The sequence below is a fragment of the Mesoplodon bidens genome (assembly GCF_964165515.1).
Source record: "Mesoplodon bidens genome assembly, chromosome: 4".
Lineage (NCBI taxonomy): Eukaryota > Metazoa > Chordata > Mammalia > Artiodactyla > Ziphiidae > Mesoplodon > Mesoplodon bidens.
The window spans coordinates 77,888,235-77,904,611 of NC_138160.1; the positions used below are offsets into that span (position 1 = coordinate 77,888,235).

Here is a 16,377-nt window from a genome sequence, read left to right on the forward strand (position 1 = left end):
TGGAGAGAGAGCTCAGAGCTAGATCAGATGGGGCCATTTCCAAAGAACTCTAAGTGAATGGGAGTTGGCTAATTTCCATCCATTTAAACATTTTCTTACTCATTTATTTCCTTGGTCAACATTGATTAAATGCTTATTATGTGCCAGACACTGTGCTAGGTATTGAGTAAACTGTGGTGAGGAAACCTCACATTGTCAATGCTTATAGTTTAGTGAGAGAGGCAGATGTTAAACAAGGAAGTGCACAGGTGATAGAACTACAAACTTTGATGACTGTTGTAAAGAAAAGAACAGGGTACAAAAAGAAAAAAATTACACTAGAGATCAGGAAAAGCTTTTAAGATTGAAAAAAAGGTTAATAGATGGAGTTTAGAGCTGTGTTTCTGAACTTTTCAAATAGAAAATCACTGTATTGCTCGCTGGAGTAAATGAGCATAAACAGGTAAGTCTGCTCTTGAAAGGATGACCCAGACCACTGGACTCTCCAGGAGGTGAGAATGCACTGGGCTGAGAGAACCCGTAGCTCAGCATCCCTCTGCCCAATCCTTGACACAACAGTTAAAAAGCTCCAAGCTGGGGCTTCACTCGTGGAGCAGTGGTTGGGAGTCCGCCTGCCAATGCGGAGGACGCGGGTTCGTGCCCCGGTCTGGGAGGATCCCGCATCCCGCATGCCGCGGGGCGGCTGGGCCCGCGGGCCTCTGGGCCTGCGCGTCCGGAGCCTGTGCTCCACGGCGGGAGAGGCCGCGGCAGTGAGAGGCCCGGGTACCGCAAAAAAAAAAAAAAAAAAGCTCCAAGCTGAGGGAGTAGTATGTACAGAAGCCCTGCATCAGTTACTGTTTTCTTTTCTCTAGTACAGGTATACTGCAATTTAAACAAACTTAATATGTAAAAAGTTGATATTAAAAATAAAATCCTTTGCTTTACAAAGGGATTCTTAAATTAGAAGAGTCACAAGGGATTTATTTAAGTTATAAGCTCCTCTAATGCTTTTTAAATTATTCAATTTATAGTCATTTGATTTACTTACAACCTTTCAGGAGTACATTTGTTGTAAAAAGCGCAGCACTCCCGCAGTAAATATTCTCCTTGATCAATTACACTTCTGAGCTTTAGTCATCTGCTCAGTGGCATATCTTATACAACTGACACCTTGGTATTTGCAAGTGGCTGCAGTAGTGTATTTTACAACATAAAATTTACACCAAAATTAGAGAAATTTCTCTTGTGCAATCTCTTCTGATTGTATCAGCCTAAGGATTAAAATCTTGGGGAGACTACAGTGACATATAATCCATGAGAACACCTGGGATTCACCTACACATATGACGTGGAAAGCTGTGAGTCCAGTGAATTGATCAGTATAGACAGCCCAAATGGGTGAGTCAACATTCAAACTCTGTTTATTCTCATGGGGAGTCTTTTCTACCGTCGTAATGCTAGATGTTTACATTAGTTCTCAATTCCTATTACTCAGCAAAGGCATCAACACAGGGAAGAATGGAAACACCAGAATCCATTCCTTAATGAAATTGTTTGCTATGTAATTTGGTTCCAAGCTCTATAAACTATTTGTCAGCGGGAGCATTGCTCTAGGGTGAAGTGTCAGAAAATATAGAACATAGAAGAGTGATGAAATAGGAAAGGCACTCCCACTGCAATAAGAAGGACAGTTAATGATGATTAATGTTTACTCAACATTTACCATATATAAGGCACTGTGTTAAACACATCATATAGATTTTTAAATTTCATTCTTATACAGCTTAGTGAAGAAAGTATTGTTTCCATTTGTCAGATAAGGAATCCAAAGCTTAAAACATTTATGTTACTTGCCCCTAAATGCCCGGGCTAAGAAGAGGTCAGATTCAAATCTTGGAATGGATTTCAGACACAGAACATATTTATACTGATGTACAGTCAGGGTTGAGGGTTGTTGGTATATGACATTCCTTTTAGGACCCTTAGAACCTACTGAGAAATAATTTTGGACAAGACAGTTATATGGTCCTTAGCTTGACCCATGCTTTAAGTACATTTTCAATTTTAAATCTTAAGCTTAGATAGATGTGAGTTATTTAAGGAACTATCAAGTTTGTTAAAATGACAATCTGAGAAGCAGTACTATGGCTCCAAACAGAATAGTTTTTCTAGTTATCAAAATCTTTCTATTATTTAGAAGAGTCCTTTCAATTTAGCTCTTCTAGCTCATGATTAGGCCAAACAAGCAACAATTTACATTTCTCCTTTTAGATTACTTCTACCTCTTTCCACTGTAATTCTGGGTGCTCATCATGTACCTGGAATAATAGTGTCAGTGAAATTACAATGGAGAATCTGAATTTAATTCAACTGAAATGGATGCTGAATTTACTCTATTATTTAAGATGTGTGCTGGAGCATTTCTGTGGATACAGAGCAGGCTCCAGGGGCTCTTATCTCAATTAGAAGCACTGCATTTAACTCCCAGAATCTACTGCTACCCTACGATAAATATGTTTCAAGCCCATCCCTGCAGCCTTGTTTTTACCTGCCCTTACTGTGAAGTCATTCATAACTGAAGGAATATTCTCTTTCTATCAAAATTGAAAGCTATATGAATTCCAACCAATTGGAAAGTGTATTTATTTATTTTGTGTAGTATTTAAAAATGACAGTACCAAGATTTTTTAAAATTTGTTTTTACTAGAAATGTTACTAGTACTGTAACTTCAGTGTGATTTTATAACCTTTGCTTAGGACTGAATTTTGTTTCCCTTGGTAATCTTTACACTGATAGAAATCAGATTACAGTGTGCATGTGGACTTCTTTTTCCTTGAACCACAGAGAGGAGGGTTGAAGACAATATTTTCTTTTTTTTTCTGTTGTTTTTTTTTTTTTGCTAAGACAATATTTTCTAATCATCTAGTTCACGGATACATTTTCATATTACCTGTCACTACAGAATCAGTTAGTCCCTAAGAAATCTTTCAGGCAAGATTAATTTCCTATCACAGAGGATGTGGGCATCATATAAAAGTCAATCACACAGAGCTATGTAGAGACAATGAAAATAATGCAATCTTCATGAAGTTCTAGTAACTTAAAATATCATTTCCACCAATGTATATTATTTAGGTCTTTGTGTGTCCCACATTAGGCAAAAAGTAGATAACACAAAACATGGGAAAAGTAAAGGTGAAAGTTAGAAAATTTTTTTCAAAAGAAGCCCTATGCATGGTCCAGAAAATGAAAATCAAATGAAAAATATCAAAGCATATGAAAAAGTATAAAGCATTCATAAAAATAAAGTCTTGTTACTTTATGTTTGTACTAGTATTTGAGAGGCCAGTGTGATTTCTGTTTAACTTATTTTTTATTATGTAGAAATGTAAAAAAAAAGTGTCAAATCTTTTACAATTCACTATGTATCTTCTATAAGGTGGAAGTTAAGTTGTGGCTACATAATGTTGTACTTTGGAAACTCAAAGTGGTCAAAAACAAAAATCACCCTTGGGTTTTCTCTCCTAATTTCTTTGTTCCCAGTGTGTCATTAACCAGGCCTTTGGTCTATAGGCAGTGTTACAGTCTCCATTTTCAGTATGTATGTGTATCTATTCTTGCTCTCTTAAACCAAAACAAAAATTTTTGCCACCATTTTTTTCTGTGTACTTCAGATTTTTGTTTGCTTTTGAGCCTATTACGATATTCCTTTTGAAATACACATTTGACATCTGGATTTCTGCACAGATGAATTTCATTCTTGAACACAAAAGAATAGCAGAGGGACCCAACCATTACCTAATGTAACACTGGAACATTCATTTGTAACTGCTTTAAAGACTGGAGATCCACATGCTTCTATCATAGAGTAATAGCCCATTAAAGAAACAGATCCACAGCAAAAGCAATTAGAAATTAATCCTTTTCTTCCATAATTTTTCTCTTAAGGGACATTATATGAGATCCCAATGGTCCAGTGCTATCCTTATTAAATTAACCCTGCTTTCCTTTCCTATCCATTTCCTTCATGGTTGCAGCTGCTCTAACTTATTTCTTCTAAACCTCCCTAGGAATAAGCTTCCTTAATCCTACTTGTCTTTTTTTTAAATTCCTTTTTTCCCCTTATCTCAGTTCTTTATTATGAAGGTATTTCCTTTTTTCTCATGTAGACATTTCTTTCTCTCTAGAGATGAGGAGCAGGGGAGAAACATCTCTGACCATGGAGGTCTTCCCTTTGGTGGGAGGAGGGTTGGCCATGAAGACTCTCACATTACTAATTCTTGGGTCATGATTTTTGAACACTAAAAGATAGCTCACTAATTCTATTTAACTGATTTCCTTTAGCCATTGTCCATTTGAGAAAATTTCTTAAGCAAATACAGGTCTATGCTCCCCATTATGACTTCTAGAAACTTATCAACTACATACTTGTAGTTCTCTTTTTCATCGATTTGGTAAATGGTCCTGCTATGATTTTAGTAACATCTTGATTACTTTTTCCTTTCTGTGGAAAAGAGAAACAACTGGAAGCAATGCAAATGAAGATGTGAGGGGAAGAAGGATCTCTCAGCCCAGAGATTGCTGAAAGAGTGATCAAGTGACCTTTGGGGCTCACGTGCCAGTTGTGACAATTTAGAGAAAAGGATGGGGCATGTGATGTGGTAAAAGCAGAAAAAGGTTTGATCACTGCATGGATAGTCAGAACATAAGAGTCAAAAAGAATATAAGTACCTAGAGATATGAATTAAAGGGAAGTCAGGTTTGAAAGTAAAATAAGGAATTAAGGTTAACTCCATAAATTCTTCTTCTTCTTCTTTTTTCTAACTACATCAAATGAAAGGAAATACTTTTTCCCCCCCATCTTTGGTAATGTAATAGAGACAGGAGTTTTTCTCCCTCTATTATGTTTACCCTCCTCACCTTCCAAGTAAAGCATTTTGTTTACAACCAGGAATGGTAGATCCCTGATATAATTCTTTCTAAAAAATTTATTTACTTATGTGTTTGTTTGTTTGTTTATTTATTTATGGCTGCATTGGGTCTTCGTTGCTGTGCGTGGGCTTTTCTCTAGTTGCAGCGAGCAGGGGCTACTCTTCGTTGTGGTGTGCGGGCTTCTCATTGTGGTGGCTTCTCTTGTTGCGGAGCACAGGCTCTAGGCGCACGGGCTTCTGTAGTTGTGGTATGCAGGCTCAGTAGTTGTGGCTCGCAGGCTCTAGAGCACAGGCTCGGTAGCTGTGGCACACAGGCTTAGTTGCTCTGCGGCATGTGGGATCTTCCTGGATCAAGGCTCAAACCCATGTCCCCTTCATTGGCAGGTGGGTTCTTAACTGCTCTGCCACCAGGGAAGTCTCCCCTGATATAATTTTTAAACAGAAAGGGTGTGTTCTGTGCAAGCTCTTCGTGCTAGATTATATGGAGTCTTGTTTTTATATGTTCCCAAAGTGCACTAAATCAGTTAACTGCACCAAGCAGCAGGAGACAGACTTCATAATTCTCCTAAATATAATTGATAGTAGAACTGTCCAGAAGAAAAATGCTCCCACCAGCTCCCCCTCCCCTATAGCTCATTTCTGTCGCATCACCAGCAGATTAGAATTGCGTACAGCAGAACATACCTCTGGTGAAAAATCTCATCAGACAGACAGACATTACAAAAAACCACTAAACGGGGATTTCTATATCAGATTACATTAGGGAAAAACAAATAAATGGTTCACCTTTATATACAATGGTTCCTTAAGATGATCAACAAGAAGGCAAGCTTTCTCCTCCCACACAGGATTGAGGCTCTTGTGTATTATTTTACTTCTAAAAACTTCTTTTCCTCCAATTTTAAACTTCACGTATGGATCACTTGTCCCTGTTAAAGAGATACAAATTGATCCATGTTAATCATGCTTTTCTACAGAAGCAAGAGAATAGCTCATCTAAACATTAGAAAGTATTTAAAGGAATAAAATTTAAGTAAACCTTATCACAGGAGAAAAATAAGTATTAGGTGCCTTTTCCTAAATTTTCCCTTAAATATTCAAGTGACAGTAAATAATAATAATAATAATAATTATTATTATTATCTTCTGATCTTAATACTGTAACTCTGTTCTGGTATTTTAAAACTCTACTGCATGCTGCATTTATAAATTTGATTCATGTTGTAAATGATAGAGATTAATCTGACGTTTCATCTGGTCAACTATAAAAAAGATGATCCATGATCTTGGCTGATTTAACAAGTTTTAGACTTATATATGCTGCTAAAAATTTACACTAGTTTAACGGGTTTCAGAAAAGGTGAGTCTTAAATTGAGCTTCGGTTTTATCCTTGGTCCCATATTTTCTTCACAGGTATCAGTTTTATCCATGGGCCCGTATTTTCTTCACAGGTTTCAATTTTAGAATGCTAGGGAAGGATGCTTCAGAGGAAGGCATCAAGAGGAAGGGCACAAATGATTGTTGAATAACCTGTATACTTCATATTATCCATTAATACCTCCTAAGCTCCCTATGAAGATAAAGGAAATAAGAGCCATCAAATAAGTTGCTCTTGGGTACACAGCTAGCAAGAGATGGAGTGAAGATTCCAACCAAGGCTGTGTGGCTCTAATGCCTGTGCTTTTTTTTTTTTTCCCCTGCAACTTCAAGAGGGAAGGACCTCTATATACATTCATTTATATTATACCATTTCTCATTTTGACCGATGAATAACATCAATCTTGGCCTCATAACTCTATGCTGTTATTAAGGATTCCTAGAAAAGGTGAATCAGGAACATCACAAGGAAATCATTCCAGTGTGTGACACTCTTCAACCTCAGAAAATAATTTTTTATACATGATCTGACTCCCTTAGAATAAAATTTTAATTCTTTCTGTTTTGTCCAACCTGAAACTATAGTCTACACGATTTAAAGAAAAATATGAGTGGGGCTCAGAAAATTGTAAAGCACCATATAAATGTTAGGTATTAAAATTATGAGGCTGATATACTTAAACTCACTACCTATATTCCTCCTCAATACACCACTCACCTCCATGACACATAAATATCTATGCTAAATATAAGGATTGCCTTATAGGATATGCATTTTCTTATTTAATCATTTGGGGGCTCTCTCAAAACTCTCCACATTCCCCTAGTAAATTGAAGACCTTGTTTTTGTATGACTAGACCTGGGTCTAATAAAATAACGACTTCCCATTTTGTGAAACCCCCATTTTGACAGCTTGATTTTATAACAAGACAAACTTTAAAAAATGTTTATAAATGTAAATGTAGGCTTAATACTAAACTGTTACAATTCATTCTTTAAGGGAATCAATGGAACCAAAATGTTTAACAGTTAAAATGGCTATTTTTTAAGGCCCTGATCCCCAGCTACAGGCTGAGCACCCCGGGGAGTGGAAGTGTTTTAGCATGTAATTTGAGAGATATTAACATCCATGTACCCGTCTGAATTTCCTCAGTCATGCAGTTTTGTCTTTGATTTTTAAAATCATCTATGCAACTACTACCAGCTGCTAAAATACAATATGCTCCATGAGATCAGAGCCATTTGTATCACTGTTTTTTAAACCTCCAGCACTTAGTGCAGAATTAGACATATTGTTCCTCAATAAACATTTGGTGAGTAATTGAATGATTTAATGACAATGATGTGGGTGGTAGACCTCTCTTCTTGCTGACTTTTGTCACCTCCACTTGGATACATAATAGACATTCCAGTGTTAACATAGGCCTGGATCCTCTCTCCTGCTAAGCCTGCTCCTCCCTCAGGCTTTGTCAGGTCGTTAAAGGCTCCATTATTTGACAATTCCTCAAGCAAGACACAGGGAAATTACTTTCCATACCTCCTTCTCCAGCCAGGACACCACCAAGTCCGATTAATTCTCCTCCGCTCTAGTTCAGCTACCATGATTTCTGTGCTGTGCAACTACAATAATAGCCTCCTAACTGGGCTCTCCACGCTTCCGTGTCCTCCCCCATTAATTCTCTATATGGCTGCCAGACTGACCTTTTAAACCTGCAAATTTAATCTTCCCCCTTCTTTGCTTAACACATCTCAACACCTTTCAACTACACCTATAATAAAATCCAAAATCTCTAACATGGTATACAGAACTTGCTGCTTCTCCACCTTCATTTTTGGCCCGTACTCTGTTCCAGCTTTCCTGTTACTAGAAGTTCTCCTCTGCTTCCAGTCTTCACATATTCCAGCCAGGCGCTCTGCTTGTAAAGTCCCTCCTTCCCACTCTCTTCCCCTTTTGCCTGGCTGACACTTCTTATCTTCCAGGTCTTAGTTTAAATATAATTTGCTCAGGAATGCCTTCCTTAACCATCCCAATCTGAATTAGGTCTCTTAGTCACTTTCTCCTGACATTTGCTCTTCTGCTTAGTAGAACTAATCATTATGCTACTTATAGGTTAATTTGTATGTCTACCAGTTTACTGTAGGAATTTTCCCGTTGGCTATAACCCCCACGAGGGCAGGACTCTGCCCCAGCACATGGCACAGTGTCTGGGGCAGAGCCTGTACTCAGTAAGGATTTGTTCAAAGGATGAGTAAATGAATGACCTTACAGTTCACAGAGTACACAGTACTATACTTCCTCAAAGTGACTCTGTGAAGTTGGTGAAAGCATGTATTATCAACCTACATTGCAGGTGAGAAACAACCTGAGATTCAGTGTGACTTGCACCAAATCACATAAGAAGCTAACAAGTAACAGGATGAAAGGCAAATTTACACTTCAGACGCCAAGCCCAGGGTTCCTTCTACTCAGCTTTTTAGGAAACATGGACATCCATATTTTCCTTTTTTAACTCTAAAACACCATCACAGAATTATTATGTAAAGATGTTGCACAATCATTTAGACACTACAAGTAATGCCAATATTGACAAGTAACTTATTCTCACTTAGAAAACTCTCACACTTATTATCTGTCTTAATCGCCCTAAGGCCCCTGTGAGTCTAACTACTGCCTCTGTTCTACAGATGAGACAAGTAGGAAAGGTCAAGTGGTTTGCTCCAGGTCAGACTAGAACTCAAATCTGGAGCCTAGTCCAGTTAATTCTCTCTCTGGCACATCATCATAAATGGTTCACCCCCTTCAAGGTATAACAATCTTGTATCTCTTTGGTCCAAAAAAGGTATGAATAAGCCTTTTACAAGAAAAGTGACTTCAAGAAAGTTGGACTGTGTTTCTTAACAGTTATTGACATTAATATCTCACACTATTTAATTTAGCTATTATGCAAACAACTGACATAACTTATGATTTAGCACAGAAGCCTATACACTCAAATGTAAATCTTTTTCGGAAGCAATCTGTTTCTTGCTCCTTACCAGAAACATTTTCCTCAACCACTGTCTATGCTAACTGTCAAAATCCCCTTAGAATTAAGGACAACTCGTTCCTAGAATCCTGCTGGGTGATCCACTAGGTCTTGATGGCAGAACTTAAATTACAAAAAGGAATCTAGATCACTCTTGTTAACATTTACTGAACACGTACTATGTCAAATATAACATACCACCCAATGAGCCTGTGAGGTGAGTTGTAGTGTTATCTAGGTTATGGTTGAGGAAACCATGTTTCATTTGTTCTGTTGGCATTTATTGAATCCCCTTAAGTGGTATTACATACAAATATATAGTGTGGAACAGGTAAGTAAATTCCCCAAAGTCACACAGCTAGGATGCTGGAACCTGAAATTAAATATCACATTAGGCCACCTCCAAACAACATTTTTCACACTTAGTATCATATCCTTGATGCCGCTTGAGGCAGTAAATATCCAATGGCCTGAAGAAATAACAATCCAGATAACAAGAGTCGGTCTAAGGGTTAAGTTAAGGGTTAGGGACAGATTTTTGACTCTTTGATAGGCACTAAGATCTCAGGGATTGGTATAAAAAAGAGAGAAAGGCTGTTTTAAGGGACTTTGAGAAGATATTATGATGGTGAAATATATTGTAAATGTGTGGCTTTGGCCACAGGATAACCTGGATTGGAGATGGTACATATGTCAGAAAATTTCACAGTCATAAATACAGGAAAACAGCTCCAGATGCACACACATGGCAAGTCAGTCATCTGACTTTTCCCGCTGTGTTTTGACTCCATAGAATAAAATCTGCTACATTTCTCCCTTTCCAACTATCATTCAGAGGCTTCTGGGTGCTATTATTAAATTTTAATAACTTTTTTAGTAGTCAAAACTCTTTAAGGAATTTCTAATTGTTTACTTATTATTGTAACTGAGGGACCTTTGTTGACTGAGATTCCTTAATTTAAAGTTCAAGACCTTCAGCTTGTGATTCCAACACAGAGCTGGAGACATCATTCTTTTAATTTAGTTTCAGTAAAAGATTTGTACCTAATGCTCTAATTCTTTATGCTGAAAGGTAGTCACTTTATTACCTGGTAATGTTAATAAGTATTATTTGTTTTTTAAAAAGGAATTCTGTGGTCAAGCATATTTGGAAAATGCTGGTTTAATACAAAATTAAACAGATTAATTTTCTATAGCTTTTAAATAAGATAATGTGCACTTTTACTCTCCAAGGGGATATGACAGGTCTTTGACCATAGAGCCTATTTATCTTGAGTGTATCTTTCAGGACTAATAATCCCTGATCTCTCTTTGGGAAATGCTACCTTATTATATATATTTCATAGATGAGGAAGTTTCACATGTCTTGGAGGTTCTTTTATTGTAATAGATTTTCCAGTGAACTCAAGTCATTTTATTATAACAAAACTCCAAGTAAATCCAAGCCACTAACTTGTGGTTAGCCTTTAACAAATATATTACACACACACACACACACACACACACAAAAGAGGTTTAGTTTGTTGGTTCAAAAATTAAATTCAAGTGCCAGTGCTGTTTTGTTGCAATATTGCATTCAACCACAAGATGGCACAAACACTTATCAAATTACTATTGTGAGGCCTGTGGTTCTGCTCTTCAAAGTTAAGGCATCTCTGCTGCACCGTTGGCAGCTCTCAGGCATTTTCTAGCAACCTGTGCTTTGTTGTTATTGGCTGGACTGTGACCCTCATTACAATCTTTTTTAGGATGATAATAAAATGTAAACAGGGCAAATAAATATAGAAGAAGAAACTAGGAAGTGTTAGCCCTAAAATAAAATTCAGATTTTATTAATATCATATTCAAGAGCAACCTTTCACACATTCATTTTATCAGATAGCATTAACTTCAGCATTTATTTTAAAACATTATTATTTTATCTTATAATTATAAATTCTGTGCTTTAAAAATTCCAGAGTATTTTAGATCTAGGGAATTTTCATTGTATATATCTGAATCTTAGGAACAAATTGTTTGAAAAAGAGGAATTAGATGGTTTGTATAATGTTTCTTCATGTAGTAAAGAAAAACATGTCCCCAAGCTATGGTTTTTGTTTGTTTATTTGAGTCAGGACATCTGAGCATTTCAACATTTTGCGTGACTATTTAGCCTTTAATGTAATTTAAGTCCAACATAGAACTAAACTTTGTCTGAATGGGTCCCCTTTTGCGCAGCAATAAACACAGCACACACAAGATGGCAGTCTTCCTTTCCTTAAAATAATATGAAAGCTCTTTAAAATGTAAATAGCCATATAGTAATGAATGTCCTGTTTTTCATTTTCAGAATAAATGAGCCTCCTGGTTAACAAGTTTAAGTCAGTCTTATCCCAAACCAAGTATATAATGAAACAGAAACAGCTATTCCTGTTTCAGGGGCTTATACTTATTCAATAACGCTAACTCCTAATCAAAAACAATGCGAAATCGAAACTCAGTCTTATGGAGAAAGAGAAGGAGAAGGAGGAAGATGAAAAGACAGAAGAAAAAAGACAAAAGAGAAAAAGAGAAGTGAATATAAATATTAAGTGTGAACAATTAAAAAGAATTCAAATTTAGGGTGGATCTTCCTAAAGGTATTCAATCCTTCTACAAACATTTAAAGCTAGCTACTTTTGTTGACCAAATACAACAGAGAAAATATCTGTTCTCTAACAAGGTCCTTCACACTTGAAAGAGGCCTGGAAAAATAGAGAAGTTCAAAGCATTCTGAGAGCAATAGATTATATCTTTATATACATTTATTTTTATTAATGATTTAAAAATCTTCAAAACAGGTACCTTATTTATACATTAAAAGTATTTCTTAAACTGTCTCTTTCCTTCTTCATTTTTTGTTTTTTTGAGATTTGTAATGCTCTACAGTGGAAACATTACATAGGGCTAAATAACTATATTAAAATTAAAATGCAAAAAGCTTATAATCACATATGGTTTAATGTTATAAAATAAAAGGAAACTAAAATCTTTTTCCATAATGAGGAATATGAATATTCCAGTGATTTTTAAATTGCTGGTTAATGAAGTTACCATGATACAGCACAGAGATGAATGAAAACTAATACTGTGACAAAATGCAGTATAGGACTGAACTAAATAAATTTCTTTTTTTGAGGAGTAGAATACACTTCCAGACACACCATGTAGGGAAGGTGTAAATGACAGGAACAGACGGTTGATTTTTATGAATAATTTTTTTGGCTTATTTTTCTCTTGTAAATGCAGAGTTCTGAATATGTAAAAAATATATATATACGTATTTGGGGTAAGTTCCCCTTCACACACGGCATAAATTATAGGTGGTATCTACAAGCAATTTCCTGGTAACTTCTGGAAGTTTTGGTAAACTAAAACATGGAAGGGGGGTGGTTACTTACATTTTTTTCACACAGATTTAGACAAATACTGCTTTAATTGTGAATATGAATTAATTGTATATTACTCTATGGCATAAGAGCAACTGCAATAGAGAAGAATGTTCTGGATGTCATAGTCATTCTTTCCAAAGGGCTCTGTTCCTCCCACCCCTGGGAGCTCCCTCTGTGACCAGTGATCAGTGCACAGACTTTGGAGGTACAAATATACTCCTCATCCTTTAAGCATGATTTTTACCTAAGGAGAAACAATTTTCTCTGGAATTCTTCTAGAATATGTTACTATGGTTTTACAGCCATCCTAACCAAACAAGATCAAGTATAATTTTTTAAAAGAAATGTTAAGCATTGAACTTTTGTATGTAAAAAATATCAGAATATTAAACTTTTATACCCTAAATATCTATACTCTCCTCAATCCCTTTTCTTCTGGCTATCTCAATACTTTTCTGAGACTGTTGCCTTGAGTGTCACTAACTTTTTTTGGCTTCCTTATATGTTGTATTGTATCATTTCATACAACAAGAATGTATTAGTCACTAGTAACTTTTAATCACCGCTTTCAATGGCTTTTTCTTAGACTGCAGCCCCTTCCATCTATCGGTGGGTCACAGTGAGTGTTATTAACTCCACTGACCTCGAAATTTTCTTCTTTGTGGATTCTGTGACACTGCTCACAGTAAGTCTTGTGCTGGAAAGAATACTGACCAAAGCCACTTTTGCTTCTTATAAGCAGTGTGGTCTTAGAAAAGTCATTTAACTGCTCTTGTCTATAGTTTTTCAACCTTTAAAATGAGGGGATTTCTCAACTTTCTCTGAGGAAAGTCAAGGATCTATGATAAGATTTCACTTCCATGCCCTTGACAGAGAATGAGCCATTCCACATAAGTGTATTTTTCAGGAAACTAAAAATTACTGTGTCAAACACCAAGACCATTTTTATTAGTAAGTTTGAAGGAAATATTTCTAAATTATATTTTTCTTCTTTTTGGGTAAATAATGAATACAATTTTTAAAAATGGGGCAGAGCATCATTTGCTGACTATATGTATCTGGGAAATTATCATCAAGGTTCTAGGAAAGCAAAGTTAAATCTTCTGTGGAAAACCAGTGAAACTCGAGTAGCAATATTTCATTTTCTGAAACTCACAATGGAATACTGCTAAAAACCAGGAGATATTCCTTTTATCACAGAGTCTCCCCCATGGATACTTCTATAATCTGTTTATTCTTATTTTGTTTCATTTCTTTCAATTTAGAGTTACAAACTCAACAACAGTATTATTTCTTTTGCTATATATGCCAGTGAACAAAATGTGTTTCTTAAAATATAACAAATTAAAAGCAATTTGAGGTGTAAGAAGCCTGATTTCCCAAAACACCATGTGGAGGAGAGCTATCTGCCAACCGGAAGCACATGCCTTGGACTATCACATGGGTGAGAAATAAACTCCTATTACATTTGAGCCATTAAATAACTTGGGGGTGTATTTGTAATCGCAGTTCAGCCTATCCTAACTGATAAAGATTCCTAAGCCTTGGGAATTCTAATTAAAATTCCACTTGCAACCACAGTTTAGCCTATTTCACCCGATAAATGTCCTGAAGCCCTCTGATTCTAATTCTTAAAATATCTCTTGAAACCATCTCTGCCACCACTGTCTCATCATTCCTTGTCTAGATTATTCTAAGAGCCCTCTGCTTGGTTTCCCTTCTCCCTTCAAATCTATCCTCTGAACACTGCCAGAGTTCTCTCTGTCAAGTACAAATCAGACACTTGATTCTTCCTGGACTACATTTCACTCCATCTTCTGCACCCACAAGCGCTGCTGTGGGTAACGCAGGCTCCAGAACTCTGACTCAGGGTCAGTATTCAAAGCCTCTCCTTGTCCAGGAGATTTTGCACACGTGTTTGTGTATTTTTATTATCTTATACTCTTACCATGGAGCCTTCTGATCCTAATTTGGCTTCTGTGGCAGACTGAACCCCTACATCCATTTCTCCTCTTTTTCATTTTAGTAATAGAGTCTCTGTAAGTTTAGCAGGACATGTGATTATTCCATTAGAGAACTCCTTATTTTCCAAGCAACGGGTAGGGCCATGTGGCCAAGTCCGCAAGATGTGTAAAGTGACATATGCAACTTCCAGATCCTTTTTTGTTTGTTTGTTTTGGGTTCTTTTTGGTAAGTTGGCTGATAGAGTATATGCTTCCTGTAGTGGTTTTTTTTGTTGTTGTTGTTGTTGTTTTTAGTTTTTTAACCATTTAAAAAAATTGAAGTATAGTTAATTTATAATGTATTAGTTTCAGGTATACAGCAAAGTGATTCAGTTATACATATATATATATATATATATATATACACACACACACACATATATACATTCTTTTTCAGATTCTTTTCCATTATAGGTTATTACAAGATATTGAATATAGTTCCCTGTGCTATATGGTAGGTCCTTGTTGTTTACCTATTTTATATATAGTAGTGTGTACATGTTAATCACGAACTCTGAATTTATCTCTCCCCACACCCTGCTATCCCCTTTGGTAACAATAAGTTTGTTATCTATGTCTGTGAGTCTATTTCTGTTTTGTAAATAAGTTCATTTTTATCATTTTTTAAGATTCCACATACAAGTCACATCATATGACATTTTTCTTTCTCTGTCTGCCTTACTTCACTTAGTATGATCATCTCTAGATCCATCTATGTTGCTGCAAATGGCGTTAGTTCATTCTTTATATGGCTGAGTAATATTCAAATCTATCTATCTATCTATCTATCTATCTATCTATCTATCTATCTATCTATATATATATCTCACATCTTCTTCATCCATTCATCTGTAGATGGACTTTTAGTTTGCTTCCGTGTCTTGGCTTTTGTAAATAATGCTGCTATGAATGCTGGGTTGCATGTATCTTTTCAAATTAGAGTTTTCTCCAGACAAATGCCAAGGAGTAGGATCGCAGGATTATATGATAACTCTATTTTCAGTTTTTAAAGAAACCCCCATACTGTTCTCCATAGTGGCTGCACCAATTTACATTCCCACCAACAGTGTAGGAGGGTTCCCTTTTCTCCACACCTTCTCCAGCATTTATTATCTGTGGTCTTTTTTTTGATGATGGCCATTCTGACATGTGTGAGGTGATACCTCATTGTATTTTTCATTTGATTTCTCTAATAATTAGGGATGTTGAGCATCTTTTCATGTGCCTGATGGCCATCTGTATGTCTTCTTTGGAGAAATGCCTATTTAGGTCTTCTGCCCTTATTTTGATTGGGTTGTTTGTTTGTCTGTTTGATATTAAGCTGAATGAAAAAGCTTTCAGCTTTCCACTGTTGAGTATGATGTTAGCTGTGGGTTTGTCATATACGGCCTTTATTATGTTGATATATGTTCCCTCCATGTTCACTTTCTGAAGAGTTTTTTTAATCGTAAATGGATGTTGAATTTTATCAAAAGCTTTTTCTCCATCTATTGAGATAATCATATGGTTTTTATTCTTCCACCTGTTAATGTGGTGTATCACACTGATTGATTTGCAGATATTGAAAAATCTTTGCATCCCTGGGGTAAATCCCACTTGATCATGGTATATGATCCTTTTAATGTACTGTTGGATTCTGCTTGCTAGT

At 36.2% G+C, this 16,377-nt stretch overlaps 1 protein-coding gene across 23 annotated transcripts in view; it reads right to left on the reverse strand.

Moving 5' to 3' along the window:
• The window catches only part of MCTP1 (multiple C2 and transmembrane domain containing 1), a gene marked incomplete at its 3' end in the record, with an annotated part of 528,826 nt that overhangs the window by 252,807 nt on the left and 259,642 nt on the right, over window positions 1–16,377 (reverse strand). For all 23 annotated transcript variants that reach the window (XM_081230423.1, XM_081230441.1, XM_081230442.1 and 20 more), the window contains exon 3: window positions 5,698–5,840. In XM_081230423.1, coding sequence (XP_081086549.1) covers window positions 5,698–5,840 — 143 coding nt within the window. The remainder of the gene's footprint in view (window positions 1–5,697; window positions 5,841–16,377) is intronic.